At 42.1% G+C, this 21,293-nt stretch overlaps 1 protein-coding gene across 1 annotated transcript in view; it reads left to right on the top strand.

Annotated features, from left to right (window-relative positions):
• Positions 1–13,126: 13,126 nt before the first annotated feature.
• LOC103923153 (transthyretin-like) overlaps positions 13,127–21,293 on the top strand; it is a 10,360-nt gene continuing 2,193 nt past the window's right edge. The window contains 5 exon segments of the mRNA XM_009331432.1: positions 13,127–13,165; positions 13,168–13,216; positions 14,832–14,866; positions 15,652–15,791; positions 20,467–20,602. Of these exon segments, the coding sequence (XP_009329707.1) occupies positions 13,127–13,165; positions 13,168–13,216; positions 14,832–14,866; positions 15,652–15,791; positions 20,467–20,602 (399 nt within the window).

Here is a 21,293-nt window from a genome sequence, read left to right as displayed (position 1 = left end):
CCCCCCCCCCCCCCCCCCCGCCTCCTGCCTGCCCCGGGCCCTGCCCCTGGGGAGGTGGAGGGGGGGCCGCGGGCAGCAGCCCCGGCGCCTCCCGCCCCACCGCCGCCTCGGAAAAAAGGTATTTTTCCCGAAGTAGGAGGGAAAAAAACCAGGGGTGGGAGGTGGAGGCAGGCGGGTGCCTGAGGCCACCAGGTGGCAGCCTGCGATCGCGCGTGTCCCCTGCCTCCCGGCGCGCAAAAAACCCCGGGTGACGTTAGGGATGCTGAGAGAGGCTCAGCCAAGCCCGGGGTACGGGCCGGTACCCGAAAACGCGGTGTTACAGACGCCCCTGCAAGGGGATGGGCGGCAGAGCGGCCGGCAAAAAAACCGCCTTCCCACCCAGCAGCGCGGCGCGACAGCCGGCGAGGCTTTGCCGGCGTTGTTGCGGATTGTTGGTTTGGTCAGAAAGACGTCTTTACTGGCATCAAAATGTAACCCGTTGTGCTCAATAAAGCCCATGGGAATAAAGAACAAGGTCCTGGACTGCAATACAGCCTTTCTCTTTTCTAGTGTTTCCTTTCGTATAGGCAACAAATCCCTGCCAAAGAATAATGATTTTTCCAGCTTTGTCACTGATCTCTTAAATAAGATGTTCTCTGGCAACATACCAACACTTCCCTTGTTCTCAAAGGATGAATCCTTTAGGAAGCACTTACGGCATTTTTCTTTCAGAAGTTTTGATACATTTTGTAATGAAAAGAAAAAACGATACTCAACCCGATTAATAGAACTGCAGCTGACAAAACGTGTGCTGGGGGAGCGGTAAGTTTCCTTATTGGTCTTAGCATCGAGTAATGCAGGAGCAAAGCCTCTAGCAGCACCTCTGCATCCCCCTTTCCTTCACTCTTCTTCCTCTCAGCTTTGCATGGTTTTAACCTGAGGCGGCTCTACCAGTGTGCTGGGCTTATGCAGGTGATGAGTCAAGCTACAGGGGGAGGAAAAAAGACATCCCAGTTCACTGTGTGGTGGTTTCTGTATGACCGTCACCCTAAATCAAAAGGAACGACCGATCAGTGACACCTTTAGAAAAGAGACCTATTATGGATGTAATTTTTTTTAACAGCAAAAATTAAGAAGGGATCGAGAAAAAAAATTAGACAAAACAGCACAGGATGTCCCCTCCCTCAGAAAGCTAACAGTATTGTTATGTGCTATGCAACACAGTACATTTTTCACCCCTTTTCTCTCTCCTTGCTTGGTAGGTTTTCCACAGAAAGCTGTTTGTCTTCTGTCAGTGCTTCTTTTTTTTGTGGTCTATCCTTTCCATCCTGCTATGCTGGAAGAGTCATAAGAGGAGTCTAGACTTGACCTAGGGTCACGACTAGACCCTATTTGCCATGAAGGCCCTATTATGTTTGCTTCATCAGGGTTCACTTGGTAGTTTCCTCAGCATCTAGGCAAGGGCACCACGAGAGGGTCCAGCAATTCCTTTTCCTTCTGAGCAGAGCTCAGCCTGGGATGAGAGGCAAGTGTAATTCTAATGGGAGTTGCTATGTTAATCACAGCAGTCATATAGGGAAACGTAGGTAATTACAAGGTCAAGGACAAATTAGTCACCCTGTCATAACTGGATATTCTGACAAATAGCAAGGCTGCCATAGTCCTAGTAATTTAGTTTTCATGGGTGCAAGGAATTTAGTTTTTGATAACTCTGGTCAAAGATGGAGTTTAGACCGCAGATGACTAATCATGAAAACAGTAGGATGTCTGTAGGAGTGAAAAGAGAATGCTCTCTATTTTTGAAGGGTATTTTTCTTCCTTCCAGAATGACTTCAGATGAAGGGCCCTACCTGATCTTAGGCAAAACCTTTTTTTTCCAAAAGTAGACTGCTTGTGGGGGCAGCATCAAAAGCAGAGGCTGTGTGTATCACTGCTCAGTACACGCTGGTCCCTCTGCCTGCTCACTTCTCTGCTTTCCACCATCTCCACATGGCAAGCTCTCCCAGGCCCTTACTTCTGGAGTGAACCCTGGACACTGCCATGATGAAGTCAGTACTACCTGTTCAGACTGAAATCCCCCCCCAAAAAGTGTCTCAGGGCTGAAGATCCAAATGGGAAGGAGAGAAAGGGAGCGACTTCCTGTCCTCATCCAGGGTGCTGTGCCAAAACAAAAGAGCTGCAAGGCCAGCAAACACCTCCTGCAGCTTGCTGCTAAGGATGAAGAGAAATCAAAAGCGATTTCTTCTTCGAGTCTGAAGGAGACCCGTAACATACATGGGAAAAATCTCTTCTGGGGTAGGAACTGCAAAGTGAATGTTTGCCTTGTGTTTGATCAGCTGAATTAGCACATCCCAGCAAGAGGAGTTCCATTTTTGGACCCACTACTCTAGTCACCAGCTACCCTGGTGTGGCCCACTGAGCTAAAACTGATCTTAGCAAATGCAGTGTACAGTTTGAAAATAGTACAGTTACTTCCAAGGAGAAATTACATGCAGAGCTAAGGCAGAGTGTGGTGACAGGAGAATTACACATGCTCGTCAGAAAAAAGGACGGTGCATATTCATTCCTTCTAAAATTTGAAACCAAAAAAACCCCCAATGTCTCCTTTGCAAGGGGCTCTGTAAAGCAGGATGTCCATCAAACACAAGGCCTTGAGTAGGCACATGGGCAGCACATGTTTAATGTCAGCTACAGTTTAGAAAACAGAGATTGCCCCAGAAAATATTATTTCAGTCTTGTTTTTTCTTGAGTTACTGCTTCCCTGGGAGACTCGAGCATAAAAGACATTGAAAGTACCAGTCCCCTGGAAAGCGGGTATATTGAACCGCCCACAGAATTGCTTTTCTATACATTGCTACTTTCTGTTTCTGTGTTTTATTTGCATGACAGTCTGTGTCCATCACCTCCTGAAAGTGTATCCTTTTGCTTACCTCTCTCCCTCCACACATCCTTCCCTTCTGCTGTTTTTGCAGCCGTTGTTTCTCACCATCCCTCCGTGCCAATCCTACCTTTTACTTCCATTTTAGCCAGGCAATTCTTGTCCTCCCCTTCCCTGCTCTTATTAAATGCTTGGCTCGTGTTCCTTCCTGCTCCTCAGTCCCAGGGACGGGTCCCCGTGCAGCTCTGCCCTTCTTTCTGTCTCCTCCTCCTCGCACGGTTCTCCTCAGTGCAGCTTTTCTACCTAAAATAATCTAAACTGCTTTCCTACATGAGGAGGCCTTTGCTCCTCATGCTTCTGTGAATTCCCATGCTGTGCACGATCATCCCCTCCTCCTAGCTGACAAATTACATGCCCTTCCCAGACTCCCTTTCTGTCTGCTTCCCTGACACCGGCCAGCTGTGCTGTTTCCTGATGTTTCCGTGCCCTTTTCACTGGTTCCTTCTCAAAACCCACTATAAGCAATTTCGGCCAGCGGTTCACCCTTAACATTTAGTAATTACCTTGGCCACTCAGGTTTGTTTCTTCCTCCACTTTCTGAAGCTGCTTGACCACTTTTGCTTGAGAGAATGGAACTGTGTTGGCTGGGAAAAGAGAAAAAGAAACGGGGAATTTCTCGATGAAGGAAGCAAATGGGCGACCTCTGAAAGATCTAAACTCTCTAAACTGTTTTATAGAGTCTTTCCTGCTTTCTCCCAAAATAAACCATTCAGAAGGGTGGGGGTAGGACTTCAGTTTCTGAGACGCCCCTAAGAGCAGAGACCCCCGGGGTACCCTAGCAGGCAGAGCCACCCTGAGGCGCTGAGGCTGAGTGTAGAAAGGAAGGGCCAGTTGTTCAGGATCCTGACCAGCCCCTGAGGATAACAGATCTATGGAGGGGTGAGTGTGGGGTAGGAGCACGGCAGCTAAAAATCAGTTCTTAAATAAGTAACTGAAATGTATAATTGCACAAGAGCACTGAATAGAGGTTTCTGTTAATCTATGATCCGATAATCTTCTTTCGTTGCCTCTTAGCAACAGAATTACAAACTGAGGACGGAAAGCCAGGGCGACTTAAAATTCCTCTCCTTGCTGAGCAGAGAGGAGAAAAGGTCCCTCTCTGGGCAGGCACAACAGGTTTTCCAGGTACTGGCTATATTGTGCCTTTCGGCACTGTCATGCAGACACCTGATTTTCAAGTTGCCCAAAGTCCAGCTCAGCTGGGAAAAAAAAAAAATTGTTTGTAAGAATTAGCAAACTTCACTCACAGAAACACAGGATAATCCAAACAAATACATCCACGGACCCTGTTAAGATGGTATGTCGTAAGCAGGAAGAATGTGGAAGAAGGGACCGGTGGGCCAAAACTGCTGCACTGGAAATTACTCTTAACTGGTGGATAAAAACAACAGTCATCACACCTTTTCGGGGAACCACAATGTCACAGAGATGCTCAGAGAGTGGTGCAGGAAGGTGTTATCCTACTGCAACAATCCCTACCCAGAGCCACTGGCCTTCATTGTCCAATCTTTGAGAGACACTCTGCACCCGACAGTGCCAGCCTACCTCAGCCCTCTCCCTAGATTCAGCTATTTTCATGAACATCACAAAAAGTGTTAGACTCAGGTGCCTACCACCATGCTCTTTACATCTCAGCCTCTTTTTTCCATCTCCTTCTTACCTGTTTTTCTTCTTCTGTGCTTTTTAAATAAAGAGTCTGGAGCAGCCAGACAAGCCATCATCTTTTGCAAAGTTGCTATGAATCTGGGGGCAGAGAGGCAGTTAAAAGACGTGCTATAAGCTGCTTGTCAGCCAGGCTCAGCCGCATCTCGGAGAGGCTGATAAGACTGCACGCCCTGCTTGTCATTTAGCAGATTCTCCCTCACAGTCCAGCTCGGATGCCTTTGTCTTTGCATGTGCCGTGATCCTCAGAGACAAGACTCCAGCAACGGCACCTTCCTCCCACCTTGAGAAATTTGTTCCATGTACTGCAGAAGGAATGGGCTCCCATCCCAGCGGTGCTGCCCAGCAGCAGAGGAGAGAGGGGAGGTATTTCAGCCAAAGGGCAACAGACCCAAGGGTGCTGTTAAAATGAAAGTTTAATTTAATATTTACATTTTTAAAGGATTAACTTTGCTTTGCCGGGTTTGTTTATCTTCAGCCAAGGACATGGCTTATTTTTGGTTTTTACAGTGATGTTTTGCTCTGAGCCAAGACCTGCCTATGCCAGTCCCATGAACCCTGTTTAAGAGAGTCACTTTGTACCACGATATGACTCTGCTCCAGGTTGCTGGAGCCATTTATTCCCAGGCCAAACCAACCGTGGTGGCATGGGTCTGGCCAAGGGGGCTGCAGAGCTCCACGACCGCTGGGTGCCCTGCCATGGGCCACGGGGCAGGCTCCCCTCGGGAAGGAGCCGACAGGCAGGCCGAACGGGAAGGGCAGAACAGGGCACTCTGCTACCTCTCCTCTACTTTTTTGGGTGGCTGGGTGAAAGGAACAGCTGGAGTAGTTCTAGCTCTCGAAAGAGCCCAAGGGGTGGTTTCTCAAAGCAATTACGCCTGTGTTGGTAGATGTTACTAGAGTACTTATGGACCTCTGCAGGAAATAAACCCACCATCCACAAGCCAGTTGTGTGTATGCAGTATGCAGTTGTGCATGCCACTTCAGGCAGAGGGGGGAAAAATTCTTCATAAGCCGTGTATAGCTCAGTGCTTTCGTGCACTGAGTTTTTCCCAACTTCTGCATGCCAACCCTGGGGTTAAAAAAAAAAAAAAAAAAAGACGACAAAATTCTCAACAGAAAGGAGTGTGACTAGCAATTACACACTTTTCCTGCTATTTACAGCCTTCCTCACACAATGGTACAAAGAAGGAGCAAAATTAGTACGTGTTCCTCTTTTTATGTGACTTTTCGTACTTTGCGGAGGAACTTCAATAGACTCATCAAGCTGATACTAATAAAAGATCTACAATTCCGTCTATAGTCAAATATTCCCCAGATAATAGTCGTGGGCTGGAGTTATTTGCTGGTTTTGCTCATCTCAGGCTATGCTTCTTTCATCATTTTTCAAAGACTAAAGCACCTACTTGCCAAGTATCAACTTTAAAGAAAAAGCTAAAATTTACTTTTTCCCTGTCACCAGGAGCCCAATAGCTAACGACGTCAAGCTCATGGGAGATCATCAATACAAATTAGTAGCCGATAGTGTAGAGAAGTCCAATACTGAGGACAGAGGGAATCTTTTAAATTCCGTGAAGGAAAGCAGAATAAAGAAAATCATCCAGAGTGTATAAGTCTTATGTCCTCTGTTGGAGGAGAATGTTAATTAGCGAGGGTGGATAAGGATTTCAATCTGACATTTCAAAGCATTTTGAGGGATCCAAGCGATCCTAAGGACTTGTCTATCTGGCCACACTTGAGAGTTAGTTAAGGCAGTATGTGAACATAAAGCGTGGTAACCATTCTGCTAGGTGTGGACAAGCTGCTAGCCTCGGTGCCTTCTCTGGCCTACATGAAAGGGGATTAAAATTCCTTTGAAACACGCTTAGAGGGGAAAATCACAGAGATGAAGGGGATTAAATGAATTTAGTTTACCAGCACATATTTCCCTAAGTTGGTTTCCAGTAGCTCCAATATTATGGGCTGTGATGCAGTTTCAGGAAGACATGGGATGCTGTGCACTGCATCGTGTAGTAGCGAAGGGACCGTAGTGCTGCCCTACAAACAGGGAGGGCACTACCTGGCAGATGCCTTTGGGCAGGAGGCCTTGTGTGGCCCCCAGATCAGCTCTGCAGGAACGCTGGGGTGATAAGGAGCAGGAGTGGTCCATGAGCTCTGGTCTGGGAACTGCTGTTAGAAGGGCCAGTACAACAATCACAGTTCATACTATAAGGACTCCAGATTTTCTTGGACTACTTTAGTCAAGCAACACTGAATTCCTCAGAGATTTGAACAAACCAAACTCAACCTCTGGAGGAAAAAATGTCCCAAAAGGTAAAACACAACCTAGGCATGTTTTACTGGTACATTCTACAGCATAGTCTGCATTATAGAATTTATAGATTTTATAGCCAAGCAAGGAGAAGGGTTTAGACTAACTGCCTGAATATCAAAGACCTGTGGGCTTAATTGAAGTTAAGTCATTGGTGTATAGCATTCAGTGGACAAATATCCAGCATCAAGGGATGCTTTGGACAGCTCTGCTACTAGCTTGAATTGCTGTGAGCAAGGAAAATGAGCCTTCATAGAAAGTTGCTTGAGACCTCCACATCCCATGACAGTGAGCAATGGGAATAATTCCCCAATAGCTCCATGCTCATCCAGTGCTGTGGATCACTCCATTTGCATGGGTTTTTTTTACACAATATTTAAATGTGGACTCCAGTTTGTAAAACAAGCTGTTGGAGTCCGGAACTCAAACTTCCTACTTCTCTGACTTGAGTACAGGTATACATCTTTTTTCCTAGCTATAGCAGAGATCTGACTGGCTGCTGTAAGCCGGCTACTGTTTCACCCCCGGCCGCTACATACTGCATGACACAGAGGGTTTGCTGGAGAGGGTGGTTGTTGTTCTGCTTGAGTTTGTCCTAAACACACAGCAGGCCTCTGCTTCATTATTGTTATTGATAAAGCAACCCTGGATGCAGAACAAGTCCTGAACAGTCCTGTGACTGAACGGTTTCTCAGCAATGGTATGTGGTGGGCCCATATACTATGCAGACCAAGAAAAAGAAGCTATATGCTCCCCAGAAAAAACATACACAAACACAAGGCAGGGATAAAATGCATACCCCAACTTGCAAAAAGCAGATTTTACAATAGCTGTGACTGTAGATCTAGAACAGTGGCACAATGGCCATAAATACAGCTAAGTTGTAGCCTCAGCGAAAAAACATACACAAACACAAGGCAGGGATAAAATGCATACCCCAACTGCAAAAAGCAGATTTTACAATAGCTGTGACTGTAGATCTAGAACAGTGGCACAATGGCCATAAATACAGCTAAGTTGTAGCCTCAGCTGATATATATTTTATTTTTGTGCTACGAGAGGTGTTCTGAACCTAGTTCAGAGATAGTGAGCAAAGAAACTGCTATTTTTATCCTCAGCAAATGTTGCACTGAACTATTCACAAGCTTGCACTCTATAAACCTGAGCATGTACCTGTTACGTGATTAGAATTCAGTCTCCCAGCTTGGCTGGCAGTAGGTAAAGGGGGTTATAACCACAGGGGCTTAATCAGGGAAAAGTATACACATGTTGCCTTTGTTCACCCACTTAAAGCAGCAATCTGTGTTTGCAATTATGTAAGGCAGACAGCACTTCATACAGAATGCATACTGGAGAGTTTGTGTATTTACATATATGAAAACATACACAAGCTAGATTTTCCCTTACAATACACCAAGTCACGACTGCCAGTTAATCTCCTGTTGACTCATGTAGCCCACAGCATTTCAAAGTGTACAAATTATTTTTGTCCCACCTAGTACAAAAGTAGCTCATTTTACTGGCAATGTGGTGAGAAGCATTAGGAGTCTCAGAGCTACTCATATTTTTTATGGTATGCCTTCACCACGTATTCCTTACCTTGCTCACAGAGTTAGCTTTCACGTGTACTACAGGTATAACCAGCAACAGCTTTTGGCTGAGGTAAGCTGGTCTAAGAGCAGCAGCTGGTCTACAATAGCTATTAACTCTTTTCTTCTGCTTATGCATCCCACTGTTTGCTGATTCCACAGCATAGAAGTGTCCAGCCCTTCTTCAACAGTTTTTCTCCTTGAAATGTTGTAGTATACTTTATTCTTGTTCTTAAAAGTTGAAGAAGAGCAAAAAGACAAAAAAAGGAAATCCAGATGTTATTGCTGTACTGTACATAAGGTTCATAATCTGCCCTGTTCCTGCCCTTTTGAGATACCTTTTTCTTTCTAACTCTCAAAAGATGCAAGGTTGTTTCCTCTCAGATCCATTTTCATGCGGTACACGTTTGCTTTTGCCACATCGGTGACACTGGCAAATGTACTTCGAAGCTGATGCAAAAGTTCAGTGAAGCCCGTGGTAGATACAAGAACACTGTTTATGAGATAAAATGATGAGTACAGCATTTCCTCAGAGCTTTTGGCATGGAGGAAGGCACCGGCTCAGTTAATAAAAAGAAAGGCATAGATGTGTGACTGTCACTGTAACTTGGTAGCTTCCCGCTCAACAGCGTGCCCAGTGGATTTTATTCCAGGGCAGATGGGGATCTTATTCCGAGGTGAGGCAGATTGGCAGGGGGGATATAGGGGCTGGGCAGCCCAGGACACATGACAGAGTGTAAAGGCACTCACGGGCACTCCAGTGACAGTTCACATCCAAGCTGCATCCAGATGAGTCCGTGCAGGGATCTACATATATTGATCTCCACTAAAGAAAGAATTGAGTAATTTAAATGACATTATAGGATGATTAGCCATTAACCAATGGCTAATTTGGCCCTGTGCAAATTTGAAGAAGCTTTTGAAGAGACTACCCAGGTGGCCCTGCATGCTGGAAAAACAGGCATTTCCACACACCTATTTGTATTCAGGTACCAGAATGAAGTGCCTTAGACTCAGCATTTTACAATCTTGAACAGCAAGATGCTGAGCAAAGTACATAGCTGCAATAGCTTTAGCAAATATATATATAACCTAAGAAAAGATTATAATTTAACCCTACAGAATCTTTTTAATGGTTATAATAGCTAGGAGAAGATTTTCATTGTCATGTCTGATCTAATTATTCATTTGACATCTGCAGTCCACTGAGAATGAATTGAGAATTTATGGATATTTCCTTAAAAAATTTCGTACACTCCCAAAAGAGCCTAGCCAAGACCCTATGAAAATAGTGGCCTCCGTTAATGTTTTTTGCTATCAGAAACATTTGCATCATGTTGTAGATTTACTGTGTACCTCTCACTGTTAGAAGGGGACAAAAAATAAATTTATAACCTAAACCATTTAATCATTTTGCTAACAAAGAAATTGACCTTTAAAAACATTGATCTCACGGCAAGTTCCAAGCATCTTTCAGCAATCGGAAAGGTTAAGGCATCAGGGCTGGCACAAGATTATTCACTTAGCTTTGTGTATAAACTGATTTGGGTTTGTTTGGTTTTTTTTGCAATCACTCGTCTAGACTGATGGATTAGTATGTAGACATGAATACATATTAAAGTTGAAGAATAGAAGTTTGTTTTAGAGGGATCACAGGGACTACAGGGGTAGCTAATGAAGTAGTACCTCGTAGCGATCAGTGCCCAGTGACCTTGGAGTTTAAACGCTTCAGAGCAAAACCCTTCTGAGATGAGCAGGTGCCAGGTGAATTCATACATTACAAATGCCCCAAAGCAACGAACATCAAGTTAGATACTTCTTTTTTTGGACTTTGGGCTATGTCCCAGGACGCTCCTTGGACATAACCTTGCAATGATCAAAACTGGTGATTTTATACCTGAAGCCCAACCCAACCCATCTGTCTTCTAAATTGTTTGTTAACAGTTCCTTGTTTTCAAATTAACTGGATTTGATGTAGAATACAAGATAAGGATGATTTTTCTTATTTTTCTGATTAAGATCAGTAGTGTTTCCTCACTTCCCATTAAAATAGCCAGTGTTAGTCCTATGAACAGAGAAATCTGAGAATGATCATTAAAACTCTAAATAGAGACATACTCCTCATAGAAAATCAAAATGGGCAGCAGGCTGACAAACACGCACACACCACACAAACCTGAAATGCCACTATTTTTTAATGCAATCCTTTACAAATTGAAATTCAAGCTCAAACACGAACCTCCCTGAGCACATTTTTTAATTAGAAAAGTGTTCTCCCTGGCTTTGGAGAGAGGGAAAATGTTACATAATTAGCAAATAATGAAATCAACAGAAAATCTCTCACTGGCTTCAGCAGTTACTGCATTGAGCACTCGCTGACGTGCCAGAGCTCTGCCACAGCAACTCAGTGGCAGACATCTGGAGTAAAACTCAAAGAGTTCTTGACTCTAGTTCAGAAAATTCAGGCAAACTTCTTTGAGAGGTAAATCTCAGGTCTTTTCCTATAAGTCCCTATGGAATGTTACTCCAGAAAAGTGAAGGAAGGTGTCACATTCAGGTCTCTCTATACTCTAGAAAGGATTTTTGCAGAGTTCAGGAATTCATTAATTCTTTGGAAGGTGCTAGGGAAATCTATCCAGATTACCGAATGGCTTACCATCTATCAGCCCCTTTCACTCCAATGTCACAGGAGAAGCTTACAGGTTTTTATAGTCAAAGTCAGATATTCCAGCCTGTCTGAGCATTTTGTCCTGTAGAAGCAGTTGGCTTTCTAAATAAAATCAAATAGAAGGGAATGGAGCAGAGAATAAGGAGCTTATCTACGTAAAACAAGCATAAGTGTGTGAGACTACATGGAAGAGAAAGAAAAATACTGTAGCGCAGTTGGAAAAATCCTTGACATAAACAAGAGTATTAGCAGGACGTGTTTGTTCTTGACCTGAACACTGTAATGCTTCCAAGCAGGGAACATACTTTCATTAAAAATAGGCATTAATTCTAATTCTTCAGAGATGAACTTCAACTGATTTGGAATTCAGATAAGCCTTAAAGCATTTACATATTTTAGGATTATCTAAATTTTTCCATAACTGGGGGTCTCATACTTCTTGGCTTCCATAAGGCTGAGGTTACTGTGCACACTAGGGACTCTGCCATTCTCTTCTCCGGCCCCCTAATCACCCTGTAATGCTGGGTGACCACCCCTTCTTCTGGGTTTTGTGTGTCACCTAGCCCCCAAATAGCCCTATGCTATCTCTGTATTAGCTATATAACCCTACTGTTTCTTCCACACCAGGATTCCTAAATAAATATCTCTTTCTGAGGAGTTTTCAGTGACTCTGTTTACTCTTTTCTTACAGTAGGGCTTTTATGCTATTGCTCTGTGCAAAGGCTCTGTGTTGCACCACTTTCCTTGTGGCGTGTATCCTGCTAGCAGTCTCTGGGAGCTGCCCTGTTCCTTGCTCTTCATGGCAGCTTCCCTACTCTTTCAGAAGGCCTAGGTTTTCCCAGCCCCACTTACTCCTCAGTGCTCAGCCCCTTGTCATTTCACATTCCCATGTTTTTTTATCTGGGATAAGTTATTCAGTTTATAAGCTTCAGACTCCACTGCACAGAAAAGGTTTAACAATAATAGACAGACAACAGTCAATCAGCACTTTTTGGATGCTCAGCAGTTACCCATCCCCTTTCTCCTTTTCCCTCCCACAATCACGTTTTGATTCTCCACCAAGGGAGAATCATTCTTCTCAGCCAGCTATTCCAAATTCCTGAGCCTTCCCATACATTTTACAGAAAGCATTAGCATATTGTGCTAGTAGGTTGAGGCTGACAATGGAAGGAGGAAGACCTACCTAGCATTGGTTTCACTAGGCTATAGTAATTTTAAATTAGGTTCACATGTAGAATTCTGTATAAATTCTAGACGCTCCATAGCCTTCCAGATCAGAGAAATAATAAAGACTTTTTTTTTTTTTACCTTCTCACTGAGTCCACTTCTATCTTAAAACTTACAGAAATAATCTAGTCATCTGCAAAATGTGTGAGTGGAGATTCACAAACACACAAAGTCTAATTTCCCTTCAGAATGGTGTCTCTGCTAATAGTCGAAGGATCCCTGTCTAGGCTATGTATGGGATGGCGAGAGTTGAAAAAAACAGCAAATGAAGGACAAGAAAAAAAATTCATGTTTGGGCTTAGAATTTTCCATGCTCCTTATTCACTTTAAAAACCAGCTGCCAAAAGGTCAATGTTATAAAAGAGGAAAGTTGATAATATGGACAGTTGAAATGTACTATCCCTGTAGACCTGATTTTTCGGAAACTGCTACCTTGCAGGAAAACAGGAAAAATAATTATTTTTTGTAGTTATTCTCCTATAGGAGAGCAATTTCACATACAGGCAGGTGCCAATATCATTAGCTCCTTGGCATTATTTCCTTGCAGAACAGCTGATAGCAAATGACAGGACAGTCTACTTGCACTAGAATACAGATAATTTCTCTCCCTGACATACAAAGTTTTACTGCTTCAGAAAAATATTTACAAACAGTGAGAGCAAAATAATGAAGTAAAGTGTCGATGCACAGATTTAAGAGCTGTATTTGCCTTTCTAAGGTCTGTATACAACCCACAAGCACTAGATTGCATCATGATTTGTTACTGCTGGGCACCTTGCATTGACTTTTATGTGCATGCAAAGTGAGTGTAGAATGATACCTACGTATCAGCCTGCTTTGCTGTAAGTACAAAGGGCACTTTGATCCTGGTTCAGGAGATCACTGTAGTATAGATTTTTTCAAACACCAACTTTGCCTAAAGAGAACAACTGCATAAAGCAGCCTGAAGGCATGAAAGCCACCAGAGAATACCGTCCACAACTTCTCTCTAAGACCTTCATCATAATCCTATTCAAGTTAAGAGGCAAAATTGCTTTTTGTTAGAATACTGTGAAATCAGTAAAAACTAAGTGTGCCAGCTCCTGAGAACAGAAGTGTAGACTCAGGGTTGTTTAGGACATTGGGAGAAGGAAATGCCAAACAGGCCTGTTTCTTTGCCTCTCAACTAACACAGGGTACAGTATGGACAATTTTTATGTGATGCAGCTGGAGAAACCCAGCTACACCATGCCTACTCTCCCAGTTGACAACTTCTCCCAACTTAGGTTGGGGCTGAGTTCACCCCTGAAAAACCTCTTACCTAAATGTACATTTCAGAGCATAACAACAACATTTCCAGCCTAATAAGAGTTTGGCAACTAGAACGTTAGCTAGATGTTAATATAAACTACCAGTCTATGCTAGTTGCCTTAGCCCTCCTTCTGGGGTATATGGAACAAGAGAGGACCCATTTCACTTTTCCGAGACCTTTACCAGTTGACAACTTCTCCCAACTTAGGTTGGGGCTGAGTTCACCCCTGAAAAACCTCTTACCTAAATGTACATTTCAGAGCATAACAATAACATTTCCAGCCTAATAAGAGTTTGGCAACTAGAACGTTAGCTAGATGTTAATATAAGCTACCAGTCTATGCTAGTTGCCTTGGCTCTCCTGGGGTATATGGAACAAGAGAGGACTCATTTCACTTTTCCAAGACCTTTATCTTCCCAAGGGGACGGATCTCTTGAGGTCTCTTCCCAGTGACTAAGAGGAAACCTCAATGTCTACCTGAAGATTAGGCAAGATGAATCCTCAGGAACTTCTGGTGAAAGGCAGATGCTGTCAGATCCTATCTAAATTAGGTTTCAAAAAGCAACATTGCTCCTTTTCAACAAGCAGGGGAACTGCTTGGGAATCTGTCTCCCAGCATGGACCATTAGCACTGCTTGAGCCAGACAATGAACAAACTCCATCACCCGTATCCTGAGTCTGCATCTATATGTGGGAACTGGTCTTCAGAAAGCACTGAATACATTGAGAAGAAACATGGAGCAAGCCCAGAGAAAGCATTGGGGCATTATCGTGCCCAACCTGAGGGCAAGGTAAAGATCTAGAACTGGTTGGATTTCTGGGCAAACAAGGGTCATTTGCATTATTTTGTGGAGAGCTTTCTACGAGCCTAATCTCCCCAGGCAAGGGTCATGTTTGTGTCCGTTACTTATTCTCTTTGCTCTCTGCAGTCCTTCCATTGACTGCAATGGCAGTGCTATTCATGGACTGACTCTAGGATTGGACTGTTTACTAAGCAAATAATCAGAATCAGCAGATTTGGAGTCGTATGGGCACCCAATAAGCAGCCTGTTTTGTTGTCGGATGGGCTATAAAATCCCAAATCCCCTCAGCTCCTAGCTGTTGACACCAAGGCTCACTAACAGCAAACAGAATGGCCTTTCACTCTGTGCTCTTTGTTTTCTTAGCTGGACTGGTATTTTTCTCTGAAGCTGCACCACTGGTAAGTCTCTTTTTATTCAAACTCAATCATTACAAGAATGATAATCTAGATTTTCTAGTTGACTAGCATCCTCCTCATCCATGAAATTTTGTAACCATTAGGCTTTGCTGGAGTATTATTTTACTACCATTTTTTAAGTAGCTTTTTCAGAATTCTTAAAACTTCTTTTTTTGCCGTTTAGCCATCTGTTTTAGGATATTATGAAAGGGTCAGGGATCTAGGAGGTGTGACCTTTTATTTCTGTCTGTTTCTGTCAGTTTGTTACTCACATCCCCTATCTTCAATACAGAGGCAGCTTTACCTCCTTCACCAAACAAGTGCTTCTCTAAAGCACTAAAAAAATATTTTTGAAGTATGACTAAGGATTCCTTATAGTATAACAAAGCTTAAGAAACAAATATTCTTTCAGCCCTAGGGATGTCATACGTATTTCTTTGTTGGTTTCCTAGGCTAACATACTCTGCCTGCATTTGTAATAATTTACTATTTTCTTATTTGTGACCTCATTAAAAAGGTATACTTTTTAATATTTTCCCAGGGCCATGCGCAACTCTAAATATTTATCAAGCAATCTGTTTGTGTGTGTGTAATAAAGTTATCAGTATAAAGTTCTAAGATACTCTGCTTTAAGAAATAGATGTTTGCGAACTAGCTTTGAATACCATTTGGCAAAGAACTTGCTTTTGAAACGTTAATTCTGCAATAAGAATCCGTGTTTTCTTTGAAAGAAGGTTTTTGCAGGGCTGGTGAACAGCTCCTATACAACCTCTCCCACTCTCCCCAAGGTCTCCCACGGCTCTGTTGATTCCAAATGCCCTCTCATGGTGAAAGTGCTGGATGCAGTCAGAGGAAGTCCTGCAGCTAACGTAGCTGTTAAAGTCTTTAAAAAGGCTGCAGATGGAAGCTGGCAGGACTTTGCTACTGGGTAAGTTATTCAGTCTTATGGAGCCATTTTCAAGGTCCCTCGGGCAAACAATTGAGAAATAAAGGGAATGGAGCTCTAATCAAAAAAGCAGTATGTTTTCTAGCACGTGTCACACTATCACCGTTAACAGCACATGAATTCTGGTCTAAAATCCATCAGATTCAAGTGGAACTTATCCATGACTGAAATACATGCTAATTGTAAAAATATGTTGAGATGCTTATCTTATCTTTGTAAGGGCATAGGTTTAATAATTATTCTCCTAGCTTCAGTACTATATTTCCTTTCTATAAAAAGAAAAAAATAATTAAAAGCCTATAAAGCAGAATTTTGTAGGTAATCCGGACTAACCTACTATCTTCATATGCAATGGATATAGAGCTTTATTTGCAGCAGTCACATACAAAATCCTCTCTGTAAGCTTTGTCTGTACACATGCAAACAATAAGTGCATTAGTTGTCTTCTCCTGTGTAACAAACATGCTGGTTGGAAGAAACTCCTTGGCCAGAAAGTTTTAAAGAGTCCCATTGTAACACAACACAGAAGCACAATCTCAGCATTTGTTTGTGGTCATTTCTAAAGATCTGCATGGCTTTTGCTGGAATGACAGCTTACTACATATAAAGCATCCTCAGAACATCACTGAGAGGCAGGCAATAATGCTGTTATCTTCAGTCTGTGGGAAAAGTATGGGCAACAGAGGAATACAGGTTACTAAAATTCAAATGCCTGAATACCTCACCTGTTTAAGTTTCATTTTAACAACTCAGTGAATCAGATTTTTAAATAAGTCAAGAGAAATCTCTAGTAACAGCAAGATATACAAGCACAGAATGACAAGAACAAGCATGGGCAGAAGCCACCAGAGCATCTGATGGTCTTTTAGTAGGATTTTTATAGTATGATTTACATAAAAGTTGCAGGGAAAAAAACAGAGGAAAAGACTACAAGGAGAGAGGTACCTTTCTCTCCATCTGAGGGGTTGCTTTTTATAAAATTCAAAACAAAAAATACTTTTCCCCGTTGAAAAGGAACAAGAAAGGTTAGGAGATTGAAGGAGAAACAAACACCTCCACTCCCAAATGCCAAATGTTAATCTAGGAACAAATGACTCTCAGAATGGATTTATATACTTTAACGAACAGAGAAACTCCCTGAAAAAATGACACGTTGTTGTCAAAGAAAGCGGAGACAAGGATAATGTCTCATCCTTAGTGAGTATTTCTGCCATTATTAGGAAACCCAGATTATTTCAAATGTTTCATCAAGTGATCTTGAACATGTAATACAAAATACACCTTACAGAGGAATAAGATAAATGCAACATCAGTGTAAAATGCCCTCACTTTTGGGGCATAACAGTGTTTTCTTGTTCAGTTTGCAATGCTGCTCTCAACAAGCCCAAGGAGACAAATCCCGCAGTTCTTAGCCAACCTCTGTTGACACTTTAGGTCAGTACACCCCTGAGAAAATCAAATCACTTCTTCTTAAATATAAGTTGAGAAGATTAACCCTAGGCAAGTGAGAAGCATTTTTCTGGGGGAAGGCAGTGGAGGAAAATTAAACCACAATTTTTATTGTAGGTAAAGATTTTGACCTTTCCTTTGACTTGCATCTTAACCAAGGCTGCTTTCAGCAATACCATTGATTTTAGCTGATGACAGTTGTTTGAACTGGGTTTTCACTCATGATTGCAATTTTTTTTCTTTTGGGAAAACCAGAGTTTCTCTGTGTTAAATCAGATGAAAATCTGATTGCAATCGAGGAACACAATCTGTAACTACTCCTGTCAGGTTAATAATATTTTGAAGTTACAGTGCCTAGCAGATGCATATGGAAAAGTTACATTTTGTACAAATGTCTATAAAAGTTAATTTTTTTACTTTTTTGTTTGTTTGTTTTTACTTTGCTAACACATTTTAGGGAATTAAGCAAATGCACCTAGCAACTAGTGAACTTGGGGTAATAGTATTTAAAAGGCAGGGATGAAGTTAGCATAGCAACAGCTGACTTTGTTAAGAGGCTTATTTCAAAATTAGTCTAGCCAAAAATATGCAAGAAGAGATAACTCAAGCTGAGATGCACTCTGAGGAAGGCTTTAGGGCACAGAGACCTAGGAAGCATGTGATCTGGGTTCTATATAAGCTCCTCCCATGACTAGCTTTGACCTTCTCACTCCTCACATGTTTTTGGAAATGTAGGTCTTATCATGTAGTTCAAGAGTTGCATTCACCAAACATAGTTCTTATGTGACCTAGGTAGTAAATCATAGAAAAAAAACCACCAAAACTGCAGCATATTTGAAGTGGTTCCCACCACCCGCCTTTTTTTTTAAAAAACTCCAAAATAATAATTCCTGTTCCTGAGATATTTCTCAGCAGTCTGCACCTAAGGGCAGAGTTTATCTCAGTGCAGCACGTGTCCCAAGAGTTCATAAATGTCATTGCACAGACAGTGTAGATTTAACCTGGTCACAATATACAACTAAGGTCCAGACAGTGGACAAGAGGATGAGGATTGCAGTCTAGGCTGGAGCTGTAGTAACTTAACCAGTGGTTTGCAAATTTTTTGCTGGAAAAGCACACCTTTTTTAACATAATTGTCCATCTTACAGCAGATGCTGGCAGTCCACATCCTATTAAGAATAAGCAACCATACTATATTTATTTCCCCACTCAGACCGAAATACAAGTGCTGTTCAGAAGGAATCACTTGTAGCATTTTGCTACCAGGGCCGAATGCAGGGCATCCTCTGCCTTGTGCTAATCCCAGCCAGGCTCTGAATCGCACACCGTCCTGTTGGCTGTCAATGCAGCAGTAATGCTGAAGGGTTTGCTTGTGAGACCACTTGCATTGAATGGCTACCAGTTAATAACTAAAATTAAGGAAGAGCCATTAACTCCTGGTAGCGGGTGAGAGTCTTCAAGTGAACTCCTGTTTCCCACCTGTTCTGGATGGTTAACATCTGCAACTCTGGGTCAGTACCCATTAGGGAAAGCACCATTCAAGCTGCATCCACACTTTTCTCAAACTAAAACTTATTTGTTTGCCTGAACAAAGATTTTGAGGCAGACACCATTTTTCCTTTTAGTTGGTTTGTGTCTAGACTATCCAACTTATAAGCAGATGTCTGTGAATTGCTAACTTGCACTCTGAACACTTCTGCAGGATCTCAGTAATTCTGTTTCACGGTTTCAAGGACACTCGCCAATGAATTCTTCATCCTTTTACCTATTGCCTTTTATTAAGGCAAAGTAGGTTAAGACAGGAAGTACTAATTAAACCAAAAAGAAAACAGATGGGTATACTTCACAAATTACCTGTGACCCATGTTTCAAACAGGGCTTGGATTCTCTGCAGGTTTAGTCTACCCTCAATACAGTTGATTTCACTTGTGCTGGACCAGTGAGACTTTCGTCAGTCTTCAAAGTGCTAAAGCTGAACGTAAGAAAACCTGAAAATTAGCATGGGGTTTTCAGCCCTGTTACTTCTTAATCTAAGCAAAAGCTCTGTCATTCAGACTTTTTTCATTCACCACAATTAACCAAAGATGACAAAGAAGATGAAGGAGGAGGCAGCGGCTGGGAAAGAAAAGCTGCAGTAGCACAACTGATTCTGTCTCTGATAAGCAGCGTGTCACTGCTTTCTCCCTTCCTTCTCTTCCTCATCAAGCTTTTCTGTTTTCTGCCTAGACAACCACTCCTTGCCATAAGCTGGGCAAGTTCCACTAGTTCTTCAAGTCAAGTCTTTCTTCATTTTTCCTTCAACTACATCATGTGGTTATGAAGTGCTATAAATATCAAACAAATATTTTCAGCAGAAAAAAAAAATTAAAACCTGGTAAAAAAACCCAGAAATAAAGTAAAAGGAAGGAAAAGAGATAAATGGGGCTTAGAAGCGAAGTATGTAAATATTTAAACAGCTGTCATACAAAGCTTGCTGCTTTTCAAACAAATAGGGTGCAATGCCAGCTATATTTCCTTCTTGCTTCTGGACTTCATTCACCCACAATTCTTTGTTACGAGATGAGTACATAATCTCTCTGAACTGGGAGTTCCTATTGCTCATTTATATGGCACCCAGTGGAAGAGGCCCCTGCTCTTTGACCACGGCATTGTAATTCAAATTAATAAAATCTTGTGACGCTAAACCGCTGTTCCAAGACGCTACCACTCAGGGTCACATAAAAACACATCAGTGTATAGGGGTAAAACCTATAGCCTCACTGCTAATAACTAGAGAATAAAATAATTTTCCACTAAAATCTCTCTTCTCTCTTTAATTATAATTTGAGATTTGGCATCGTGCCTTTCATCATGACGATCCTTTTCCTGAGCCACTAACATCTGGTTCCAGAGGGCACTTGGTACAAGTTAAACATAATATTAAAAGAAAGGCCTTAACTATAATCCCTGCCATAGCAACAGAAATGACAAAAAAAGCCAGCCAGCTTTGATTTGTGACGTATATGGATGAGCTGGTAGCAAGGACAGGCTCTGCAATATGGAAACATACACTACATGGAAGGAGGGAATTATTTCAGATTATTAGAAACCATTCAATGTAGAATCTGGCTGTGCAGCACCGCTGCTATTTAATATTCCACACTGACTGTTTCCATTTAGCATCTAAATGACAGTATAAAATATTTATGTAGATATTTTATCATTACAGGAAAACCACAGAGTATGGGGAGATCCATGAGCTCACAACAGAAGAACAGTTTGTAGAAGGAATATACAGGGTTGAGTTTGACACCAGCTCTTACTGGAAGGGACTTGGCCTTTCCCCATTCCATGAATATGCTGATGTAAGTATTTGCAAATATACTTAATAACCTATATACTGTGTATTGGCATCAGCTGGACAGAACAAATACAGTCCGTAAATACTGAATTCGGTGAAAAGGTTCACTGCCACATAAGGTTGTGTAAATAAAGGCAGTATACAGCTGGCTAAGCCAAAGGAAGTAGCCAACTTCCCTGCAAATACTGACATAGCTCTTCCAACACGGAGCTGTGCCCACTCACCCTTTCAGACCAGTAGGGACCTTTGTTCAAAAAGAGCTACATTATTCAAAAGCACACAGCATTTAAAAAACAAACAAGAAAAAGAAAAAAAGACTGCTTTTATCATTGCTGAAGGAACATATGGATTTGAAAACCTCATTTTATAGGAAATGAGTTCTTCTTTAATCAGAGGCATTTCCCTCATATCAGTCACCTGAAAAATCCATGAATTCTACTATGACCTGTAATTACAGGATAAAACAGTTCTTTCTGATGTGCCTTTTTTTTTTTTTAAATGTTCCTGTTGTGGTTTAACCCTGCAGGCAGCTAAACACCACACAGCCGTTCACTCACTCCCCCCCACCCCCAGTGGGATGGGGGAGAGAATCGGGGAAAAAAAGTAAAATTCGTGGGTTGAGATAAAGACAGTTTAATAGGACAGAAAAGGAAGGGAATATAATAATAATAATAATAATAATAATAATAATAATA

This window comes from Pygoscelis adeliae, unplaced genomic scaffold (genome assembly GCF_000699105.1).
Source record: "Pygoscelis adeliae isolate BGI_AS28 unplaced genomic scaffold, ASM69910v1 Scaffold108, whole genome shotgun sequence".
Classification (NCBI taxonomy): Eukaryota; Metazoa; Chordata; class Aves; order Sphenisciformes; family Spheniscidae; genus Pygoscelis; species Pygoscelis adeliae.
This window is presented reverse-complemented; position numbering and strand designations above follow the sequence as displayed.